The 23,539-nt window shown below is 40.1% G+C and overlaps 2 protein-coding genes and 1 pseudogene across 3 annotated transcripts; 2 read left to right on the top strand and 1 right to left on the bottom strand.

Moving 5' to 3' along the window:
* The first annotated feature begins 6 nt into the window (after window positions 1-6).
* PSMA2 (proteasome 20S subunit alpha 2) lies at window positions 7-14,861 on the top strand. Its single transcript, XM_055293344.2, has 8 exons — window positions 7-131; window positions 4,927-5,003; window positions 5,742-5,874; window positions 7,604-7,726; window positions 8,881-8,962; window positions 10,352-10,425; window positions 14,440-14,497; window positions 14,585-14,861. The coding sequence occupies exons 1-8, from the start codon at window positions 91-93 to the stop codon at window positions 14,699-14,701; spliced, it is 705 nt and encodes a 234-aa protein (XP_055149319.1). The 5' UTR covers window positions 7-90; the 3' UTR covers window positions 14,702-14,861.
* On the bottom strand, window positions 12,128-13,140 carry LOC129490490 (serine-threonine kinase receptor-associated protein-like; annotated as a pseudogene).
* A 4,539-nt stretch (window positions 14,862-19,400) lies between the features above and the next one.
* On the top strand, window positions 19,401-23,035 carry C9H7orf25 (chromosome 9 C7orf25 homolog). 2 transcript variants are annotated; one of them, XM_055293342.2, is made up of 2 exons: window positions 19,401-20,379; window positions 21,386-23,035. In XM_055293342.2, the coding sequence occupies exons 1-2, from the start codon at window positions 19,786-19,788 to the stop codon at window positions 22,670-22,672; spliced, it is 1,881 nt and encodes a 626-aa protein (XP_055149317.1). In that variant the 5' UTR covers window positions 19,401-19,785; the 3' UTR covers window positions 22,673-23,035. The 2 variants fall into 2 exon arrangements, with proteins under 2 accessions (XP_055149317.1, XP_055149318.1); XM_055293343.2 differs by lacking the exon at window positions 19,401-20,379 and adding an exon at window positions 20,392-20,826.
* Window positions 23,036-23,539: the final 504 nt, after the last annotated feature.

Consider the following 23,539-nt stretch of genomic DNA (forward strand, 5'->3'; position numbering starts at 1 on the left):
AGAGAAAAGGAAAGGCGAGGGGCGGGGAAATGAAAGGAAATCGGCCACAGTGCGCATGTGTGCGGATGTGCTTTGGCTCTTTGGGTAAAGATGGCGGAGCGCGGGTACAGCTTTTCGCTGACTACATTCAGGTATGGAAGGGGCCCTCGAGGTCCTCAGCGTAGTTGAGATTGCAGGTGCTCTGTCGACCTAGTTATTCCCATTATGACGTCGGCATTGGTGCTTCTGGAGGGTCCAGTAGGGAATGGAGGTGGAAATGCGGCTTTGCAAAGTCATTTGCCAGGGCGGCCCGGGATTCCTGGAGCTTCCTTGGTCGGAGGCTGCTGGAGGGTCGGGGGGATGCGGTTTTGCGGGGTTAACATGGGGCTGCGGGACGGTGAGGCACATAGCCAAGGATTCGCTTTCACTTTGGAGACTAGAAAAGAAGGCAGTTTTAGCTTAACCATCTCTGGGTGGCCCGTTCCGAACCCAGGATTTTTTTCCTGGCTCAAGTAGACCTGATGCGGTGGTTTCTGAAACTTGGAATCTTGGTCAAATATATGGGGTTCCCTTTTCTTGGAAAACTCTCAGCTTTACAGTTAAGTCGGAGTCTTGGTCTCCATTTGGCACTAGTTTCTTTCAAAACCTCCCGCTTTCGGTTTCTTCGATGCACGAATTAGAAACATAAGGACTAAAAACCGAAAGCGCCTGTGACTTTTTTGTGAACCCCTAACAACGAGGCAACAATTTGAGTTTTGGCCTTTTTTTAGTGGACGGGGGGGAACGTGGGGGGGTGTTTACTTTAAACAAGATTGTAGGCTTTTCTATTGTAGAACAGGGGCTTAGAATAATAAGTTTACTTTCCTAAATACAGGCGAACCGTGGCTCTCAATGTGAGAAAACCATCACCGAAGACTTTTAAAAATTGACTGGGAAAGTTTTCTGACTTACCCATTTTCTTAAGGATCAGTAATGCCCAGTTTACTTCAAATGTACTCCTGACAACTGAAGGCAGGCGGGATCTAACTTGTTGAGTACTTTCTGTTAGGTGCAACTTAACCTTAACCTGCTCCATCTCTTTCCACTGCTATAGTGAATGTTATCTCAGCTTCTTACAGATGAACTAACCACAGCTTGTACAGATTAAATAATTTGTCTAAGGTCATCGGTGAGTAGCTAAGCTGACATTCAAACTGGGTTTTTTTCTGATAACAAAAATACACTTTCCATTACATAATGTTGTCTTAAATTCCAAAAGTACCTTTCTCTTGGCAGTTTTCAGTAAGCAGTGGGTGTAAGTAATAGTTTTTTTTGTAACCTTTGAACGAGATTAATTTAATTATGCAATAAAAGGTCTCATTATATTACACATGACAGAATAGTGTGTGCAGGATGTATTCACTGTTCATATTTGTGAAGAAAACAAATGTGGTCCTTTTTTTAGAGACAGGGACTTGGCAGCCTCCAGCTCTTGGACTCAAGGGATCTTCCTGCCTCAGTCTCTGGAGTAGCTGGGACTAGAGGTGTGCACCACCCTGCCTGCTAATTTTTTTTTTTTTAAGGCATGGGGTCTTGCGATGTTGCCCAGGCTGCAAATGTGGTCTTTTATCTCGAAGAAAGTGTAATCCTGGTGGAGCTGAAAACATAAAACAACCGTATACCTTCAGGGACTGAATCTTTTTATAACAAATTTCTTTATTAAAATAAACTTTTGGCTACGCAGGGTGACTCACACCTGTAATCCCAGCTACTCGGGAGACTGAGGCAGGAGGATCACTTTAGCCCAGGAGTTCAAGACTAGCCTGGGCAACGCAGCAAGACCCTCTCTCTGAAAAAATTAAAAAATTAGCCAGGCATGTGCCTGTAATCCAAGCTATTTCGGAGGCTGAGGGCGAGAGGAGCACTTGAACCCAAGAGTTTAGGATGCAGTGAGCTGTGATTCTGCCACTGCACTCCAGCCTGGGTCACAAAGTGATACCCCATATCTAAAAGTTTTTTTTTAAAAAAAAACAAACGTGTGTCTGTGTGTGTGTGTGTGTGTGTGTTTTAACATGGTGGATTCAGCTGTTTTAGATAAAAAGAAAATATTTGTTTCTAGCCTCTCGTAATCAGAAGTAAACTAATGGTGGAAGGGACTAGAGACCATACAGGATGAAACAGTTCTTGTGGACTGCATTTGGTTGAGGAATTGTCAATAAATGAGTAAACAAATTGGTGCCTACTAATACATTCTCTTACTAAGGGATTTTATTTTAAAAAGGGTGAAGGAAGGAATATGACTTTAGATTGAGTAATCAGGAAAGGCTTGTGCTTGGGGGTGATTTTTGAGACTGGAAGATTAAAAATAGCCAGCTATTTGAAGATTTAGGAATAAGGATACTTGTAGACAGAGGGAACAGCATGTATGAAAGCCCTGAAACTGGGAAGGAGCTTGAGCTCTTAAAGGAGTAAAAATGAGGCAAATGTGCTATAGTGAGCAAGGAGGTAATGTGGGAGAGGGCTAATCGTGTAGGACTTTGTAGGCCAGAGAAGGAGATTTTATTTTAAGTGAACAAAGAAGTTATTACAAAATCTAAGTGGAGGTGACATGGTCCAAAGGTAACTTTGGCTGGGGTTGGAAGTAAGATTGAGAAAGAGGAAAACCAGTTAGAAGGCTATTTCAGTTATCCCATGTAGGGATGCTGATGCTATGGAATGGGATAGTGGCATTATGGAATATAAAGATGGTTGACTGCTCAGCCAGCTCACAGGTTAGTGAGCTTTCACGCAGTGAAATCATGCAGTGGTAAAGATAGGTATGTACAGGTAATAGGAACAGAGAAATGGTAACTATTAAGTTTACATGAGCCTTTAAATGTTACTCGGGGTATATGAATTAGGTATTGAACAATAATTGAAAGCTGGATGGACCCAGAAAGTTATGATATGATTATTGAAATAGTGACTATTAAGGGAAAAAAAAAGTTCAGCCTAATTTTTTAATTTAACTGTCAGTTGATGTAATTCTGCTCAAATTAACTAATTATATCAAGAGCCTTAAAGCTGTCACTCTTAGGTCTGTTTCTTTAATTGGTCTAGATGTGTCTCTATCAGCCAAATGATTGTGGATTCCTGGTACTAGGTTATGTGCTGGAATCCTGACTGAACATAACTACTTTATTGAGGAAGACAAATATTGTAAAAATAATAAAGAGACCGAGGCAGGAGGATTGCTTGAGACCAGGTGTTTGAGACCAGCCTGGGCAGCATAGCAAGACCTTGTTTCTACAAAAAAAAATAACAATTCAGATATGATGAATCTTAGGCAAAGAGGAAGTACAGGACATCACAGGCATCAGTGAATAGGTATTCAACTTAATCTGAGGGGTCAGGGCAACTTCCCTTAGAACATGATTGAAGGAAAGGAGTTCACAGGACAATAGAGAAATGCATTTCAGACGGAGGGATTAGCTTGTCAATGAGGCGTTTGAAGTCTGAGAGTAGTCTATGTGTTGTCAATGAGGCGTTTGAAGTCTGAGAGTAGTCTATGTGTTTGGAGCAAGGAGGGATGGAGTTGGGATTTGAGTGACCAAAGAAATATTCGTAATTATACGAAGAGAAAATACAGCCTTCTGAAATTTATCTTTTCATTAGTAGACGGGAGATAAGGACCTAGCTGTGTCACTTTGGACAAATTACTTTCACTCAGACTTTATCTATGAAATTAGGTTGGTTTATGATGATTCTAATTAAACAATTAGGTTGAAATAAAGGATAACTTTAAAAGGCCATTTTGAGACTTCTGTTTAGCTACCAAATCCATGGAACCAGATCTGTTAAGTGTGACCATCTCGTGACTTCTAGAAATAATTGTATATTATATAAAGAATACTTAATTGTGAGTGATATCTAGGTCTTATTGTCTTAGACCATGTCTGTTTTCTAAAACCACCCTCCGACTTGAAATATGTGCTGCTGTTTGGTTTTCAACAGACACATACATGTTCTTAATAACATTACTATTCAGTATGTGCTTGTTACTGATTTTATGCCAGTTAGTTTTATAGGAATTACTTCACTTAATCACAACAATGCTTTGAAATAGGTACAGGACCCTTGTAGGGGATGGTGATTTCAGGACCCCCACAAATACCAAGTCAGGCGTATTCAAGTCCTGTAGTCAGCCGTGTGGAATCCACTGATACGGAGAACCAGTTGTGGTTACTGTGTCCTCATTTTACAGGTGAGAAAACAGGCACAGAAAACTTAGAGTGAAAAGAAGCAACAGTAATACCACTGCTCCATGTGGCAGACAAAAAACAACCAAAGAGAAAGTAGTGCTTCAGTAGGAGTATGTTCCAATTGCCTTGTAAACTTGGTTTCTTTCTTTCTCTCTTTCTCTTTTTTTTTTGAGACGAGGTTTCGGTCTTGGTGCCCAGGCCTGAGTGCAATGGTGCAATCTTGGCTCACTGCAACCTCCACCTCCCGGATTCAAGCGATTCTCCTGCCTCAGCCTCCCAAGTAGCTGGGATTACAGGCATGCGCCACCATACCCGGCTAATTTTTTTTTTTTTTTTTTTTTTGAGACGGAGTCTCGCTCTGTCGCCCAGGCTAGAGTGCAGTGGCGCGATCTCGGCTCACTGCAAGCTCCGCCTCCCGATACCCGGCTAATTTTTGTATGTTTAGTAGAGACAAGGTTTCACCATGTTAGTCAGGCTGGTCTCGAACTCCTGACCTCAGGTTATCCACCTGTCTCGGCCTTCCAAAGTGCTGGGATTACAGGCTTGAGTCATTGCGCCTAGCTGTAAACTTGGTTTCTGTGCCACTTCATGATAGAGGTCAAAGGCCAGTTACTCCCTGGGGTTGGGTAAATTGGATTTGACCTGTATGTCTGTACTATCTCAGAGATGTTCTTGCAATAAATATTCAATGATATGTGAACTTACAAATACCTGTGTTTCTTTTAAGCCCATCTGGTAAACTTGTCCAGATTGAATATGCTTTGGCTGCTGTAGCTGGAGGAGCCCCATCCGTGGGAATTAAAGGTAATGAAATGCTTCATTCGTTTCAGATGCCTGTTAGTAGTTATCCTAATTATTTTGGAATTAATTAGTAATTAATTTATACAGAGCTGTGGCAGTATAATTTTTAACAATTTTTTGTTAATTTACAGTGTTTTGGAGTTTAAATAGTAATAAGTCTAAGGTCATTCAAATTCCTTTTCAAAGTAAATAATAACACCTTTATCTGTTAGTTGTGATATTCACAATAGTCTTTCTCATTCAGAAAACTGAGTCTTTTTTTGTTTTTCCACTGATTATATCACTACTTCCTGGCAGTTTTTATCCTTATAATTTAGGAAAGTTTAATTATAAAACATAAGCTAAATGTGTTGTGTTTCACTTTAAAAGCCTGTATCATTTATTGTAAATTTCATGTTATAAGAATATTGGGACAAGTAGGCAGAAATCCATTATTTTAAAACATGTGAACTCTCAGGTATCCTTAGAGTGCTTTACAAAAGGTTATATAATACCTTTAGCTGTAGGGAGGATTTTTTTGTGTAGTACTAAATGACCAGTGAGGGAAAAACTGACTTAACCATTTCTTAGGTAATTTTGGTAATAGGACTCCGGAAGAAAAGGTTTTATAAATTAAAGGAAATAAAGGAGTTTGAGTTTAGCGCATAAAGGAGTTTGAGTTTAGCGCATCCGTAATTAGAAAGCTGTTAAAACAGTCTTAAAAATGATTAAACATTTATGTCTCTTTCTTTTTTTTCTAAGCTGCAAATGGTGTGGTATTAGCAACTGAGAAAAAACAGAAATCCATTCTGTATGATGAGCGAAGTGTGCACAAAGTAGAACCAATTACCAAGCATATAGGTTTGGTGTACAGTGGCATGGGCCCCGATTACAGGTACTTTATACTTTTTATAGTGTTTCTCACTGTCTCATGAATTGATTGTAATCTGTATTTTCAGGAGAAAAACCAAGGTTGTTTTCCTTTAATCTTCCAATTCCTCTTTTTTTGTGTGCTTTGTTTAGCAATAGCAGCCTCATTGAGAGCTGAATTTAGTTTGCCTGTATAGGTTACTTTAAAGAGAATAACTCAGATGTGAAAGAGAAGGTAGATAGATTACATAACTCCTCTTTTCTCTGTTTAGTGGACTTTCCCTTCTGACATATTCCTCTTCTACTATCCAGGAACTGGGCGTAAGGGCTTTAGTTTTTGCCACTGCGGTTTAAAAATAATGAAAGCAATTTATGTTATAATAAACTATATTTTAAAAAGTATGAGGCAACAAAAGAAAGCATCACCATCCAGAGTTATCTTTTTTCCTGTTCTTCACAAAGGAACAAAATTCTGAAACACCACTGCAAGTTGTTGATAGTGGCAGCCAACCAGGATCCCAATGCTTGTATAATCACCCCTTTTATATTTCACAGGAAGAGAGAATAATCTTGTTACTCAGGGTACCAGCAAGTTGAAAGAGATTGACAAGCTTTCTGTGTCTGTCATTTAAACAAGTAAAAGGAGTATTACTTTATTGCTCATGATTTTGTGGAGCAAGATAGGTAGAGGCAAAGTTGCACTTCAATGAATCAATGCAACAAGGTCAGTGGAATGTGATCAGGCAGTGAATCTTGTCACCACTATACAGGCTGGATACTGCAGTGTGCTGCCACTGATACGATAAACTGAGGGATGGGACATGACTGTCACACAGAGGGAAAATGTGCATATTTCAGATCAGTAGTATATGAGCTAGTAAAGATAAATCCTATTTGTCTTGCTAATATATTTGATATATAATATCTTCTTAATCTCTTTTGACAAATTTTACTTTTGAAAAAAAATTTTAAGAGACAGGGTCATGCTGGGTATTGCTTTTATCATTTTAAACTGCACTGGAGAAAACTAAAGCCTTATGCCCAGTTCTTGTATTGTAGAAGAGGAATATGTCAGAAGAGAAAGTCCATTAAACAGAGAAAAGAGGAGTTATGTAATCTACCTTCTCTTTCACATCTGAGTTATTCTCTTTAAAGTAACCCAGGGTCTTGCCCAGGCAGGTCTCAAACTCCTGGCCTCAAGTGATCTTCCTGCCTCAGCCTTTTAAAGTGTTGGGATTACAGGCATGAAACACTGCACTCAGCCGAATTTTACATTTTTAGTTACAAGTAGTTTCTTAATCTCTGAAGGGTACTCCTTGAAGCACAGGCAGAGAGATTGAAACAGTCTACAGAAAGTAGTGACCTGAAGTGAGAAAAATATGCCCAGAATTGTGTTCCTGTGTGTTTATGTGTGCTTGTATGTGTGTGTGGGCTGGAGTGAGCTATAAAAAGACAAGCGGCTGCCCTTGGTTGGGGGGACAGTCTTGAAGAAACCATGGAGCAAGATAAAGTTCTCATTTTTGTACATTACATCTGTTACTTTTAAGCTAACTGTGGTACTCTATGATGCTCTGATATTTTCTTCTATATCAACTGGAATCCAATGTTAGAGTAAGACTAGCTTTGATCCAATAGCCACCATTAAAGAGATACATGTTAAACTTGTGCTGCAGGTACATGCCTGTAAAAGGAGAATGAGTCTTTAGGTAGTAGAGCATCTTCTGTGTAATTAAATCTTATTTTTTCCTTGTTAGAGTGCTTGTGCACAGAGCTCGAAAACTAGCTCAACAATACTATCTTGTGTACCAAGAACCCATTCCTACAGCTCAGCTGGTACAGAGAGTAGCTTCTGTGATGCAAGAATATACTCAGTCAGGGTAAGTTGCTGTTTTTACTTGAAATGTGCCATGAATTATAGGGGGAAGTTATTTTAAAGAGTAGATATATAAATAGAGTGGGACTTACCATTCCTGTATTTGCTTAACAAGTGGACACAATCACTATGATGAATATTTCTGATCTTATCTGGATCTGGAGTATTTATTTAAGGAAAAAAATGTGTTTTCTTGTTGCTCATGTAACAGCAGAAAGCAGCTTCTAGATATACAAAGTTCTTTTGCCAGTGATTAAAACACTTTATGGGCAGACAATCATTGCTACTTTTAATTTTTTTTTTTTTCTTTGAGCCAGAGTCTCACTCTGTCGCCCAGGCTGGAGTGCAATGGCATGATCCTGGCTCACTGCAACCTCTGCCTTCTGGGATCAAGCAATTCTCATGCCTCAGCCTCCTGGGTAGCTGGCACCACGGGTGTGCATCTCCATGCCCAGCTAATTTTTTTTTTTTTTTTGTATTTTTTTTTGGTAGAGATGTGGTTTCACTATGTTGGCCAGGCTGGTTTCAAACTCCTGACCTCAAGTGATCTGCCTGTCTTGGCCTCCCAAAGTGTTGGGACTGCGCCTGGCCACTACTTTCAAATTTATCTTTCTAACCAGAAATGATGGTAAGCACATGATGAAAGCAGCTCTTTGACATATTCATATTTCTTTTCATTCCCCAGTTTCTTAAGTTTGGGTGTGGATGAGATAGCATATAGGTAGTTGTTGATATGTAAACCTAGTGGAAAAGCTGCATTAACTGAAAATTGTCATTTTGTAATAGGTAAACCTAGTGGAAAAGCTGCATTAATTGAAAGTTGTCATTTTGTAATAGGTAAACCTAGTGGAAAAGCTGCATTAATTGAAAGTTGTGATTTTATTAGGACACTAAATACTACACACTTATTAACCCAAGTGTCTTAGATGACACAATTCAATCCAAATTTTTTTTTTATTTGGCTACCATTCCTCACTACCATAAAGAGAATTAGTTTTGAATTGATTAATTCAGAAAGGTGTTAAATACTTTTTAAGGAACTTACAAGTCTAATTCAGTTTGCCTGATAATCTGCTTTATTTGAGAGTACTGATAAATTCTTGAGGATGACTTTAACACCATGAAAATGCCAAGTAATTTTCATTTTCCTCTCTGCAGTGGTGTTCGTCCATTTGGAGTTTCTTTACTTATTTGTGGTTGGAATGAGGGACGACCATATTTATTTCAGTCAGATCCATCTGTAAGTATCATTTGATGTATTTGAGGGATTTGTTAAAAGTGCTGTTTGAATATCTAACAGAAATAGAAGCCATAAAAACTTTACAATTTAGCAGTATTTTCTTCTTTTTCTCTTGGGCTTTAGAAAGTATGAGGTTGTGCATTTTTGTGTGTATATTTAAAATTTTGGTAATTTGGTCTTCTGAAAAGGAAGCTGTATTAGTTCTACCCTCTTTTGCCATGTTCATTAACATCATACACTTGGGGGATTTGTTGAAATAGTTGTTATCAAATGTGTTTAAACCTGTTACTTTGGGAAATATTGCAATTGAAGATGTGGATCTGGAGGACAGTGTTGTAGTGTTTGCTATCAGTTGAATCTTGGGGCTGACTTGAGTGACTTTTCCAGCAAAAACATTAATCTATCTTGAATTCAGTGTTTTGCAAAAATGATTGTGTAATTGGTACCTTGAGTGAGTTGTCTGCTCTAATGCAGAAGAATGGTATCTGAATAGAAGGTGTTTGTAAAGGATAATACTACTACACATCTGTCCCATTTGCTATGAGAACCGTAAGACAAAATTCAAGATTAGGAAATGATCTTTCATGTTTTATGGGTTATTAGATAATTACAAGCTCACTCAGTATAAACCTTATGATCTGCTTTTATAACCTGAGATGGCAAAAGAAAAATATTTTGGTTGTTACTTAAATCAGAAAAATAAGTATTTTGGAAACTTTGATAGTGTTGTTACTCCATCTCTGAGCTTCCAAAGCTAAATCACAAGCCCTCTTATCTTTCTTTCCAGAAGGTAGCAGAAGCCCCTTTTTCTGGAATCCTGATTTTATCTTTTGTCCTATTTTCCTCTATTGTATCTAAAAAACAATTGTTTTCATTTAAAACGTATTGGATTATGTTTCTTTTGGTTTTTTTTTTCCAATGAGATGCTCTCTTTTTAATTCACTAATGATCAAGAGTTGATCACATTTTTCAGATTTATATGATAGATTTTTAAATCGCTTCAGTCTATTAAGCTAAAATACTACTCTTGATTATTTGCTTTAAGTTAACCTCAGTTTCTTTTAACTGGCTTTTTTACATAATTTTACACTTAATTGCATCATCACCAGCTCATCAGTTTGATGAGTTCTGATATATGTAAATGCCTGAAGAAACCATTACTACAATGAGGATATCAAAAATTTCCAGAACCTCCAAAAGTTTCTTTATGCCTCTTTGGTTTCTAGCCTTCTTAAAAAATAACCTATTCTGTGACATTTTCCATTCTAATAATATTCTGTGACCTTCGAAGTTAGAGAACAGTTAATAAAGCTAAAAATTAAATGGCAGGGCAATATAATTGTATTTGTGTTTTAAAATATGGTTTTTTACTCTTTCTTTCCTGATTAGGGAGCTTACTTTGCCTGGAAAGCTACAGCAATGGGAAAGAACTATGTGAATGGGAAAACTTTCCTTGAGAAAAGGTAGGCAAACTCATTGTAACTGCATTCATTAGCAAACTCACTTTATGGTTTTTGGTGCTCTTTAAGTAAATTAATATCATGGGACTAAAGAAACTTGCTGTATTACTCTGTATATGAATATAGTTACAGATAAACCAAAAACTTCTCTCCCTTCTAGTTTCCTAGACTTCAGTATATTAAGTGGTAATTGATATTCATTTCCTAAGGAGTTCTCTTTCTACATTCTATGGTTTCCTAAATGCTTTTGGTTTTTTTACTTTTTAATTCACTTTTTGTGCCATTTCAGGAGGGAAAAAAAGAACATTGAATCTGGAATAAAACATTTGGGGAGACAAATTTTTAAATGATTTCATGATAACAGTTTATGACAGTAAAAAAAATTGTGAAACCAAATGCCTGGAGTTGAAGGTATACTAAATATTTGATATATGTGCTTGATAAAAAGTGGAGCACTATGTAAAAATCTGTTGGTGCCCAAGTACAAGCTGCTCTGACTTATTTCCAGCTGTATTCTAGTCTCAGTGTTACTGTAGTCCTTCAGAACTCTCCAAGCTTTTGAAGAGGAAAACGTTTTATTTCTTGATATGTAATAGTTGCACATATTTTTGCAATACATGTGATATTTTGATACCTGTATACAGTGTGTCAAATCAGGGTAATTGGATATCCATTACCTCAAACATCTGTCTTTGTGTTGGGAACATTGCAAATCTTCTAGCTGTTCTGAAATATACAGTAAATTGTTAACGATAATTTCCTGACTGTACTATTGGACACCAGAACTTATTGTTCCTGGCTGACCGTATTTTTATACCCCTTAACCAACTTCCTTCATTTCTTCTTCCCTTCTCCCTTCCCAGCTTCTGGTAACCACTGTGCTACTCTCTCCCTCCATGAGATCCACTGTTTTAGCTCCCACATATGAGTCACAACATGCAATATTTATCTTTCTGTGCCTGGCTTATTTTGCTTAACATAATGACCTCGAGTTCCATCCATGTTGCTGCAAATGACAGGATTTCATTTTTTTATGGCTGAATAATAATAAAAAAATTTCATAACTCCGTTTAACAGATGAGCCTTCACAGTACATTTTTCACGTAATGTTAAAGTTATTAAAAGTCTTAGGCCTGGGTTTAAATGGTAAACTTAATCTTAGGCTCTTAAAGCACTTTTTCATTTTTCTTTTATATATTAATGAGTCTTCCAAAGATTTCACATTGTTACTACATGATATGTTTTATTTTTTGTTTCAGAGGCATTTTATTTAGACAACTAAAAATAATTAGATGTTCAGAACCAGTGTACAATGAAAGAGAAATTAAACCAGTTACTTTATCATGTATTCCCTCTTAACCAAAGCAAAAAACAACAGCAACAAAGACATTCTGCTTTAAGGGAAAAGTCAGACAAATAAGCCAATATATTTTTCTTCTCCATAATGACATAAACAGCTGCAAGAACTCTAATTGTAATAAGAGAAGTTGGATGTTATCTTGTACATATTCATTAAAATGATGACAGGCCATTGTACTACAAGAGGATAACTCAGCCTCCCTTCATCTGATACTGTTGAGATTTCACTTACGGGTAACACCAAGTTAGTTGTTCCAGCAATGGAGCTAATTCATATTCCTCATTATTTATTGCTGTTTTTGCCTTAAGCAGAGAATAACTCTGGAAGGCTGATGCTTTTCTCTGCTTGCTTGTTCTAGTCCAGTTGTATACTATCTGTGGCACATGCTTGATGTTCAGGCCTTAACTCGAGGAGTTGAAGAATAGATGGAATCTGAATTCTCTGAAGCAATTTCTTCTAGCTCTTCTCTTGTCTCTGGAAAACCAATCTTTGGCTTTGCCAGCTCACCACTATCTTCTTCAGGAAGCACACAACATTTCCAAAGGCCCTATGTTTTTCCTACCACAGTTTGCCAGTCTCAGTGTTCCACCTTCAGAACCACTGGCATAGAGTTCTCCATCAGGATCAAATCTCACACAGTGAATAGGACCAGAGTGTCCTTTGTAGGATTCTAATTCTTCTCCACTATTATCATCATACTTACAAGTTTAACATCTTCACCACCTGCAACAAGAAATTCTTTCTCAAGGTGAAGAGATTCAGAGTTAATGGTTGCAGGAGCTTGAAAGGATTTAATTGGTTCCAAACTTACTGTACTGTCAAAAGCACTGGATCAGCCATAAGTTATTACCAAAATCTCTCCCTCAGGAATATATTCCATACTACTAGCCAACATAATAAAATTTAGAGATTTCACTTCTGTCATAGTAACATGATCCCAAAGTCTAACAGTTTTGTCATCAGAAGAAAGAATCTGTTTATCCTCACTGCACCATAGGGCCTTTTTTTATCTCAGAGCCGTGATCACTAATTTCCTCAGGTTCTGCTTCAGGTTTGTTCAAGTCATATATGCAAAACAGTTTATCCTGTCCCCTGGTTAACAAATAATTACTATCCTGCATGAAATCCATAGTCTTGATAATGTGTTTATGAGCCAGGGTCATCAGTTCATCTCCTGGGATAGCATCCCACACTTTGTGAAATCTGCAGCTGCTATGGCTGCTTTGGTGGCATCCTTATTCAGTGTTGCACTCCAAACAGCATCTTTATGACCCAAAATTGTTCCAATCCAGTCTCCTGTATCTCCCTGGCATAGCATAGGTTTGCCGTCTTTGCAAGCACTGATTTAGAAATACTCGTAAGGCTGGCCGGGCGCAGTGGCTCACGCCTGTAATCCCAGCACTTTGGGAGGCCGAGGCAGGCGGATCACCTGAGGTCAGAAGTTCGAGACCAGCCGGCCAACATGGTGAAACCCCGTCTCTACTAAAAACACAAAAATTAGCCAGGAGTGATAGCGTGCGCCTGTAATCCCAGCTACTCAGGAGGCTGAGGCAGGAGAATCACTTGAACCTGGGAGGCAGAGTTTGCAGTGAGCCAAGATTGCGCCACTGCACTGCAGCCTGGGCGACAGAGCAAGATTCTGTCTTGAGGGAAAAAAAAACCCTAAGGCATGATGCCACTGAAGGCCAAGTCAGCCACGGGCCGTATGTGGCTAGAACAGGTGAGCAGCATCAGTCTCATTGCTATGGAGGTGGTGAACCCAGTGATTGGGCTGGTGGGCTGAGGGTCATCCTTGTCTTCTCTCCTCTGGTACAGCGCCCGGGGTTCCTCCAGGCTTCACCCTAACACGGGCTGGGCAAAGAAACAGGAAAAGGTGGCACCGAGATTAGGAAGGAGCTAGGGAGGGGATGGGGAGTCTGGGAAGGGTGAGCAACAGTTGACAATGGAGGGAGGAAAGTAGGGGATGGAGAGAACCGAAGAAATGACCCAGCCACTATTCGCACCGTCCACACCGGTATCGGCAGGAAGTGACATGCTATGTTTTAGCTTATAAGAAAAAGATTTTAGCAAGTTCTGATTTTTCTGTGTTTTAAAAATTATAATAATGCCACCACATCCTGATTGTTAAAATATTTACACTTAAGAAGTTTCCTGGCTGGGTGCGTTGGCTCATTCCTATAATCCCAGCACTTTGGTAGGTTGAGGCAGGCGGATCACACAGTTAGGAGATCGAGACCATCCTGGCTGACACAGTGAAACCCATCTCTACTAAAAATACAAAGAAATTAACTGGGTGTGGTAGTGGGCGCCTGTAGTCCCAGCTCCTTGGGAGGCTGGGGCAGGAGAATGGCATGAGCCCGGGAGGTGGAGCTTGCAGTGAGCCATGATAACTGCATCTCAAAAAAAAAAAGAAAAAAAAAAGTTTCCTAAACTCATTTTAGGGTCATACCCTTCATGATGTTGGGAATTGAGCACCAGATATTGTCAGTTTTTTTTTATCTGGGGACAGCTACAAGGAGGTGATTAAAAGAATGTATAATTTAGTATTTTTTAGATGTTCAGAGTTTTAAAAACTTACATTGTTGCTGTCATTGTATTTAAATAGTCATAAAGAATATAAACAATGATATAAGTAATTTTTTTTTTTAATTCTTCAGATACAATGAAGATCTGGAACTTGAAGATGCCATTCATACAGCCATCTTAACCCTAAAGGTTAGCTCAGTATTCAACAACTGGATTTATAATGATTTCATGATTAACTGCTTAGAAAATTGACCTTTTTTCCTCCCTCCTCAATAGGAAAGCTTTGAAGGGCAAATGACAGAGGATAACATAGAAGTTGGAATCTGCAATGAAGCTGGATTTAGGAGGCTTACTCCAACTGAAGTTAAGGATTACTTGGCTGCCATAGCATAACAATGAAGTGACTGAAAAATCCAGAATTTCAGATAATCTATCTACTTAAACATGTTTAAAGTATGTTTTGTTTTGCAGACTTTTTGCATACTTATTTCTACATGGTTTAAATCGACTTTTTAAAATGACACTTATAAATCCTAATAAACTGTTAAACCCACCTTCCAGCCTTTTAGGAGTTGCTAAAATTTTAACAGTTATTTCCTGCTTTTTATCACAGTTGATTTCTGAAGACTACATTGCAAAGCAGAATGACGAAAAGACTTTTTCGTTGTTGGGCAATTTTGGTTAAGTCAAATCTTAATGCGCTCTTCGCTATCAGATGTTGCCTGTGTTTCCATAAAACAAAATGCTGATTTTGGTAAAAAACATGACTGCTTCTAGAGCTGGGAGGATCTGCAGATTTTCACGGATTCATGGGACAAGAAAAGAAGCATAGGTTCTTTTAGGTGCCATTAGGTATTGATCAGTAAAATCCTAGGGTGCGCTATGAGATTGTACTAGGCCTGTGAAGAGTGGTAAGCCAAATAGGTCTCCATGGGAGATACATTATGTAAGTAAATAAACAATGGTTTTCTGGTTCCTGTTGGTGTCTCCACAAGTAGGTAAACATGTTTTAAAGGAACCCGGGTTCTTAGATTTTGTTAGACATTTTAAACTCAAGGATGAGCATACGTGCTTGAAATAAAATGCTAATACTTAAGTGTCAAAACTATGGCTTAAGGCTCTTGTTAATTCATTAATGTAATCTCAGTATAATAAGTATCTTCACTATAATGAAAGTTATAATTATCTGCATTCATATGAAGGCAGTGCTTAGTTTTGTTTTTTTTTAATTTTTTTAAGGCATCTTAGGATAAAATCATTAATTTGGTTTACAGAACATAAGGAGAGTTTATAAGCATAATCATTCTTACCAACGTGAAAGTATAGTAGGCAATTCCATGATTTAAATGTAGCTCAGATTAGTTAAGGGCAAAAGAACCTTATTTTGGAGATTTTTCTCAGGGTCCCCAGTTCTGTTCCCTACCGTCACTATAACACCCATATCTTGTTTTAGGTGGCAAAAGCGTTATAGGAGATGAAAGATGGTAACTTTGGCTTCCTGTTTCAAGATGTTTATCTTGGCCTTGTCTAATAATCTCTCTTATGGGCTCTTGATATATTTTGACCTTAGCACACTAGAAAGCGGACATAGTAGCAAAAGGGGTCTTTGAAGTCAAGTCTCAGCTATCTCACTTACTGGCTGAGTGACTATGTGAGGTAATTATCTCAGGGTTTGTTTGTTTGTTTGTTCTTTGAGACAGTCTCTCTGTCACCCGGGGGGAGTGCAGTGGCGTGATCTTGGCTCATTGCAGCCTCGTCCTCCCAGGCTCAAGTGATCAATCCTTTTACCTCAGCCTCCCGAGTGGCTGGGACTACAGGCGCGTACCACCATGTTCGGTTTATTTTTGTATTTGTAGTAGAGACAAGGTTTCACCACGTTGCCCAGACTGGTCGCCAACTCCTCAGCTCAAGTGGTTCACCTGCCTCGGCCTCCCAAAGTGCTGAGATTACAGGCATGAGCCGCTCTGCCTGGCCATATCTCAGGGTTTCCTAAGGACTAAATTTGATAACACAAGTTAAAGCCTGGTGTGGTTAATAGTTACTCTGTTAACTGCTGTTGCATTTGTTTAGTCCTTCTGTAATGTCCAGTATCAAAAGAGCAAAGCAATGTCAAAATTCTACAAATCAAAGAAGGGAAAATTAAGGGCATGTAATATTTCAGAGGTAAGGAAAACTCATGTAGGTTTTTATTGTGTGCCAACAAAATTAGTCCTAAAGAATAAAGGGAGGAAAAATCAGCTGAACCAGATTTGATCCAGGTTCTGTTTTCCACCTCCTGCCCCCATTAAATGCAAAGCCCAGTTCCAGTTCAAGCTGCTTACAACACTTCTCCCTTTGTTCTATTTGTTCTTTCCACAGGACTTAAAATTAAGTTGTTCCTTTTTGTCCCCGTTCTTAGGAAACAGTTCTTTGATGTAGCAACCCACTGCATCCCTAAACATTCCAAAACTCTTGAACCATTTCCAGCCTGTGGATTTTAGCTTAAGTATCATAATATTTCTAATGTTCATAGCCTCTCCCTTCTTTTGGTTCATTTTGTATCTTCTAACCCTTAAAACACTTTAACTCCATTTGTTCTATTTCTTCCCAGTTCCCTACTGAACCATGAATTTAAATTTTCAAAGCAATTATTAGCAGTGAAACATGGAGATGTTTAAAATTCACATACACAGGCAATAAAGAAGACTAATACAGAGCCTTATAATTATCGAGTGCTGATACACTCAAGCATCCCTGAAAGAAAAAAAAAAAAAAACAACCCGACCTTGAGATAATTACCTTGCACAGTCTCTCAGGCATCAAGTAGGTGATAAGTGAACATTGAAGAGTTTTCATCTATTGCTCAGTTTTCTTCATAGAATGAAACTGCCAACTCTTAGTACTTACCTCACCTTTTTTTCAGGAGTCTACTCACCCATGTAGGCAAGCTCTCTTGAGCCCCCCATTGCAAAGAAGAGCAAGTTGATGTTCAATGAATTGCCCAAGAACATATAGGAGTTGAGAGTTCCCTTGGATTAGAATCGTGATTTCCTGAAAACCAGTCCTGGTGGTTCTGTATGAAAGTCACATTGCCTCACACGGTTCCTTCAATTTAGAGCTCCTCCCTTCACCCTGTTCTCAAGAAACTTACGGAACTAGCAATATCTGGCTGCCAATTAACTGATAACTTCCTAAGCATGAGCATATTTAAAAAGTTAAGTAAAATGTGAGTGCTACTCCCTGAAAGCCATCACTTGTCTTTTTTAGGTGTTTCATCAGGTACTTGCCTCAGGTGTTTCATCAGGTGAAACATCAGGTGTTTCATCAGTTACTATTTCAAAATAGTAGGATTATATGCCTTTTTCTTGGATTCCCGGAGTTGAGCTGCCAAACTTCCCATTGTGCAAGATGAGAATTTAGAATCCTCATCACACTGACTTCCTTCTCCCTACCTCAATTAAATCATGTTGAAGATTTTTCTTATGACTAAGTGTACTACTATTACATTTCCTGAACAACTTTCCTGGTGGTGGTAACTGCTTTTTTTTTTTTTTTTTTTTTTTTTGAGACGGTCTCACTCTGTCACCCAGGCTGGAGGTGGCACAAATCAGTTCACTGTAGCCTTGACCTGGGGTCAAACGATCCTCCCACCCCAGTCATTGCAGTAGGTGCGAATACAGATATCAGCTACCATGGCCAGCTAGTTTTTTTATTTTTTGTGGAGACAGGAATCTTACTACATTGTCCAAGATGGTTTTGAACTCCTGTGCTCAAGTGATTCTCCCGCCCTGGACTCACAAAGTGTTGGGATTACAAATGAGCCATGACGGCACTCAGCCCACTTTTTTGGTTACTTTGTTTTCTGCATAGCTGTCACCAATTCTTGCCAGATTCCCCCAAAAGAAATTTAACACCCTCTGCTTAATGTTTTCCTCATCAGTCAGGTATCAGGCACTCTATCAGTTCTCTTCCCCACATCTCAGAGAAGTTTCTCTTAGAACCCTCTGTCTTCCCGTTCCAGTCCAGGCTAGGTGCTTGTTTGAAACTATCTTTATTCTCCTTGCTTTCTCTCTGAATTGGCTGGGTTTAAAAACTCTTAAGTTAGAAATAAATTATTTCCACATTTTGAAAGCATTACTCCCTTCTAAATTCCAGTGTCGCTGATAGGAAGCCTAATACTATCGTGTATGTGATGCCAAGTCCTTTGTAAGTTTTCCCCTCTGCAGCTCTTGGTTTTTCTCTTACCTGCTGTGTTCTGAACCTTCACAACCATGTTCCTTTGTGTGGGTTTCTTAATAGTCATGTGAGCACTCAGTGGGCCCTTGCACTGTGAAAAACGTTTCTGTTTGCCAAATTTTCCATTAAGTTTTCGAAAAAATTTCTCTTCATTTTGTTTTTGTTTCTAAACTCCTGTTAATTGGATACTGGATCCTTTTGTTTTTGCTCCATTTTTCATCTATTTCTACTTCTAAATTTTTCCAACTCATATTGACGTTTTAAAATTTGGGATATCATTTTTACTATAGAAGAACCATTTCCTGTGCTCTGCTGTCTCCTCTTAAAAAAAGAAATCCTCTTGTTTCATAGCTGAAATATCTTTTATTTGAAGATGCTAATTATAGAATACTTTTTGAGACCATTTTGTTCCGTTTTCCGTTTCCTTCAAATAACAAAAACGTTGGGAAATGCTGTGTTTGTGAGGCTCACACCAGGGGATGCTGAATGTTGGTATCGCCGAGCCATTTCTCTAGGGTCTTTCGTCTACTCATTTCTTCAGAGAAAAATAGGGTTATGGGGAGAGAGTGGTAGGGAGCGGTAGAGGGGTGCCTGCATTATGGGAGGGGCAGAGAAGGGGGCTGCTAGCATTGCACTATTCAGTAGGAAAACTTCATCATGGCACCTCTCATCCTTTGTTAGGCTTTGGGTCTGGAATCCTTCTGATGCCCTATCTTTAGCATCTTAAACTAGTCTTCTGCCTGAACAATTTACTGCCCTCCCTTCTACCTTCAAGGCACCTGAAGCTTTCTGGGGTTCTGCTTTGTGAATCAGTGGCTAAATATCCCCTTCTACAGGCAGTTTGCTCAGTTCTCCTGACACCTCCATCTGCAGAGAGGGTGCTTGGGTTCAGGTAACCTCCCTATGGCTCACTTATCTGTAAAGTATACTTAATATCTACCTTTTAGGTTGTTTAAAGGATTGAACAATGTGTAAAACACTTAGAACAATGTCTGCCACGCTGTAAGGACTGAATAAGTTATTGCTCTTGTCCTCCAAAAATGTGTTGGTATAACCGGTCTGCAGTCATCTTCTCTCTTGTTCTTTTTGCCTTTGTGAGTTTGTTCCCTTTGTCATTGCTTTACTGTTATTTAAGGTTTGGAGAAGGAGCAGGATACATAGGATTAATTATAACTGGAAGTCCTCTTTAATATTTTAAATTAGCTTTACTTTCTTACAGCCCTAATCTTTCTGGGTGACTCTGGACCCTCTACTAGACTAATATGAATATGGCAGCCCCTCAGAAGCCATGCAATCATTTCTTCTCTTCAGAAGGACAGCACACTTTCTATGGAGGGCCCAGGACAATGCAGTGGAAAGTGCTTTGGCTTGGAGGCAGAAGTCCCAGAGGCAGTACTTCTCAGCTGTCACCTCTGACAAGCTTCTCCAGCGTTTCTTCTGTTAAAATGGGCCCCCAAAATGCCTACGACCCGGTTGCGATCGAGTGGCCGACGCCACCAGTGGGAGTGAGGCCCAACACGCGAGCTCGGTCCCTCTTCGCGGAGCCAGGTGGGTGCGCGCTTCGAGGCTCATCCGGCGGCGCAAGCGGGAGAAGCCAGGTGCCCTCAACAAACATGACCGCCGCACTAGCGTCAACCCGGCTCGGGAGGCCGCGCTGCCGCTTGGGAATCGCAGGTTTGGCGTCACCCGGCCCGGAACCACGTGATGCAGGAGTGCCCGAGGCGGCGGGGCTCGCGCGGGTGGAGACGCCTCGGCGTTCGAGCGGGGTGGGGGCTGCCCGGTTGAGATTTCCCGGCGGGTCCCGGCCTCTGCGTGCACGCGCGTGCGTGCTCGCGCTCGCGGTTCTGGCACTGCCGGTGAGGAGCCGGGGAGCGAGGCGGGGAGGCTGGGAGCGGGGCGCCCCTTACGAGGCCAGAGGGGGCTGGGCAGGGCCGGCCCGGCGAGAAGGGGGTCGGCCGCGCGATCTCAGCTCCTCGCCCCTGAGCCGCGGCGCTAGCGGTGGGAGCTTTTCGGCCCCGGCCCCTCCTTGCAGGGCCCGGCTGTGCAGGTGGCCGGGCAGGGCCGAGGGCCCCGCAGCCCACCGAGAGGGCCCCGCCGGCCTCTGGCCCGCCCACCCGGCGACCTGCGCTGGGGCCGCCTGCACGGCCGCCGCGGGTTGCAGCCTTGGAGTTTAGTTTCATCTTCGGATTTTCCTTCAGAGTCGGAGTGGGAGTGGGACGCAAGTTGGTGGTCTTCTTCGGTCTTTTAAAATAATCTGGGTTGACGTCAAATGTAGAAATGAGGCAGTGTTGATTTTTTTTGGCGTAAGTACCCCAAGCCTCGGGGGAAATCATGAGGCAGCTGGTTGAAGGAGACCAACTTGGGAAGGAGGAAAAGGTTAGGGCGGCTGAAGTGCTCAATTTAGGACAGACACTTGCTTTGGACAGTTTGCTAAATAGCCAGTCTGTGTGTATTTTTGTTTTCGCATTTTTGTCTTGACTGTCCAAGCCTTTTATTAAAATTTCTCAGCAGTTAAAACAGGCCGCTGATAGACATAAGGGAATTATTTATATAGCAGATTGCCCAACTCTTGCATTGTATCCTAACCTAGGACCATGCTGTGTCCCCATGGCTTTCAAGCTGAAGAAATGAAGGTCCAAAGTGTGTCAGACATACCTAAAGAAGAGTTCGAAAGTGTAGCTGCCATCCTTTCCTTAGCTATCAGAGGAAGCAGTCACTCCAAAATGAGACATACACAAGCCCAGATTCATAGACTCACCCTCCATAAGCTGTGTTGCTAGATTGAAGTTTTTAATCACCAGTGAAGAATTGATTGCCATAATTTTAGGAGACTACTCAAATTTGCCTTGTTTCTTTCCCTAGGAAAGGAATAATGCTGACAGCATGTCTGCACATTCCATGCTCTGTGAACGAATCGCCATAGCCAAGGAACTGATCAAGAGAGCAGAATCACTTTCTAGATCAAGAAAAGGTGGCATAGAAGGTGGTGCAAAGCTGTGCAGCAAATTGAAGGCAGAATTAAAATTCTTGCAGAAAGTAGAAGCTGGGAAAGTAGCTATTAAAGAATCTCATTTACAGAGCACTAACCTAACACACCTGAGAGCCATTGTGGAATCAGCAGAAAACCTGGAAGAAGTTGTTAGTGTTCTTCATGTCTTTGGTTATACAGATACCTTAGGAGAAAAGCAAACCCTTGTGGTAGATGTAGTTGCAAATGGTGGTCATACTTGGGTGAAAGCCATTGGCCGGAAGGCTGAAGCTCTTCATAACATCTGGCTGGGCAGGGGCCAATATGGTGACAAAAGCATCATTGAGCAGGCTGAAGACTTCCTCCAGGCCAGTCACCAGCAGCCAGTGCAGTATAGCAACCCTCACATCATCTTTGCATTTTACAACAGTGTCTCCAGCCCCATGGCAGAGAAGCTGAAAGAAATGGGCATATCTGTGAGAGGAGACATAGTAGCAGTCAACGCTCTGTTAGATCACCCTGAAGAGCTTCAACCGAGTGAGAGTGAATCAGATGATGAGGGCCCTGAACTTTTGCAGGTGACCAGAGTCGACCGAGAAAATATACTAGCAAGTGTTGCATTTCCAACAGAAATTAAGGTCGATGTGTGCAAAAGAGTAAATCTGGACATTACTACTTTAATCACATATGTATCTGCCCTCAGCTATGGAGGCTGCCACTTTATTTTCAAAGAAAAAGTGCTCACAGAACAAGCAGAGCAAGAGAGGAAAGAGCAGGTTCTACCTCAGCTGGAGGCCTTTATGAAGGACAAAGAGTTGTTTGCTTGTGAATCTGCTGTCAAGGACTTTCAGTCTATTTTAGATACCTTAGGAGGACCTGGGGAGAGAGAGAGGGCCACTTTGTTAATTAAGCGAATTAATGTGGTACCAGACCAGCCTTCTGAGCGTGCCTTGAGACTAGTGGCCAGTTCAAAAATTAATAGCCGCTCATTAACAATTTTTGGGACAGGAGACACCCTAAAAGCCATCACAATGACTGCTAATAGTGGTTTTGTCAGAGCTGCAAACAACCAGGGTGTTAAATTTAGTGTGTTTATCCATCAGCCCAGAGCACTTACTGAGAGTAAAGAAGCTCTAGCCACCCCCTTACCAAAAGACTACACAACTGACAGTGAACACTAAAGATACCCTTTAAATATTGTTGTGGAAGTAAGTTATTTATACCAAAGGCTGGGTCTTCCCATCTAAACTGGTGGGAAAAAAGGTCCCTAGTAAAAGTAAAACTGAGAACTCAAACCAGTAGAGTTTCTTTGTGTCTCATCTAAACTATAGAACCTCCCAAAGTAGAAAAAGCACAAGAGAGAAGCTTATCTATCAAAGTGTCTGCATTAGTGCAATTAAGAACCGAAATACGTCTATATAAAGCTTTCAGTGTACTGTAATACTTTGTTTGATTCGATAGGGCTGCAACTCCCCTACTGCTAACCACGTTTCATGGAATATGGCTACATTACATCTTGCATTAAATATCTGGAGAAAATTCAAGCCTGTTTTTCATTGTATTGCTTTATCTGGTTTAGGCTGGGAGGTAGTCATTGGTAATTAATTTTAGATTCTAAAGTTAACCATTAATGAAAAACTTATTTGATTGCTGTATGTCAGGTGCAGTCTGATAGGTATTTTTACAAAAAGTACATAATACAGAAGAAATGAAAAAGTGAATTATGGTTATTTGAATGCCATGAACCCATTGGTAGACCTTTGTGAAAAGAAAGCCAACAATCTTACTACTATAAGATAAACCCAGGACACTTAAGGTAAAATACTAATTTGAATGAATTGAAAAAGGATTATGTAAAAGATTTTAAAAATTCAATTTTATTTTTAAATACAAAAAGCCCCCATATTATAAGTATTTGAACAATAAATACTATTTTCATGTTTCATTTGCAAGTGGCAAGTGACAACTGCATTACTTCACTTTGATGAGATGGTGACAGATATTCCTTGCCAATTGCATGACACAAGTTGTAGTTAAAAATACACTTC

The sequence above is a fragment of the Symphalangus syndactylus genome, chromosome 9 (assembly GCF_028878055.3).
Source record: "Symphalangus syndactylus isolate Jambi chromosome 9, NHGRI_mSymSyn1-v2.1_pri, whole genome shotgun sequence".
Taxonomy (NCBI): Eukaryota; Metazoa; Chordata; class Mammalia; order Primates; family Hylobatidae; genus Symphalangus; species Symphalangus syndactylus.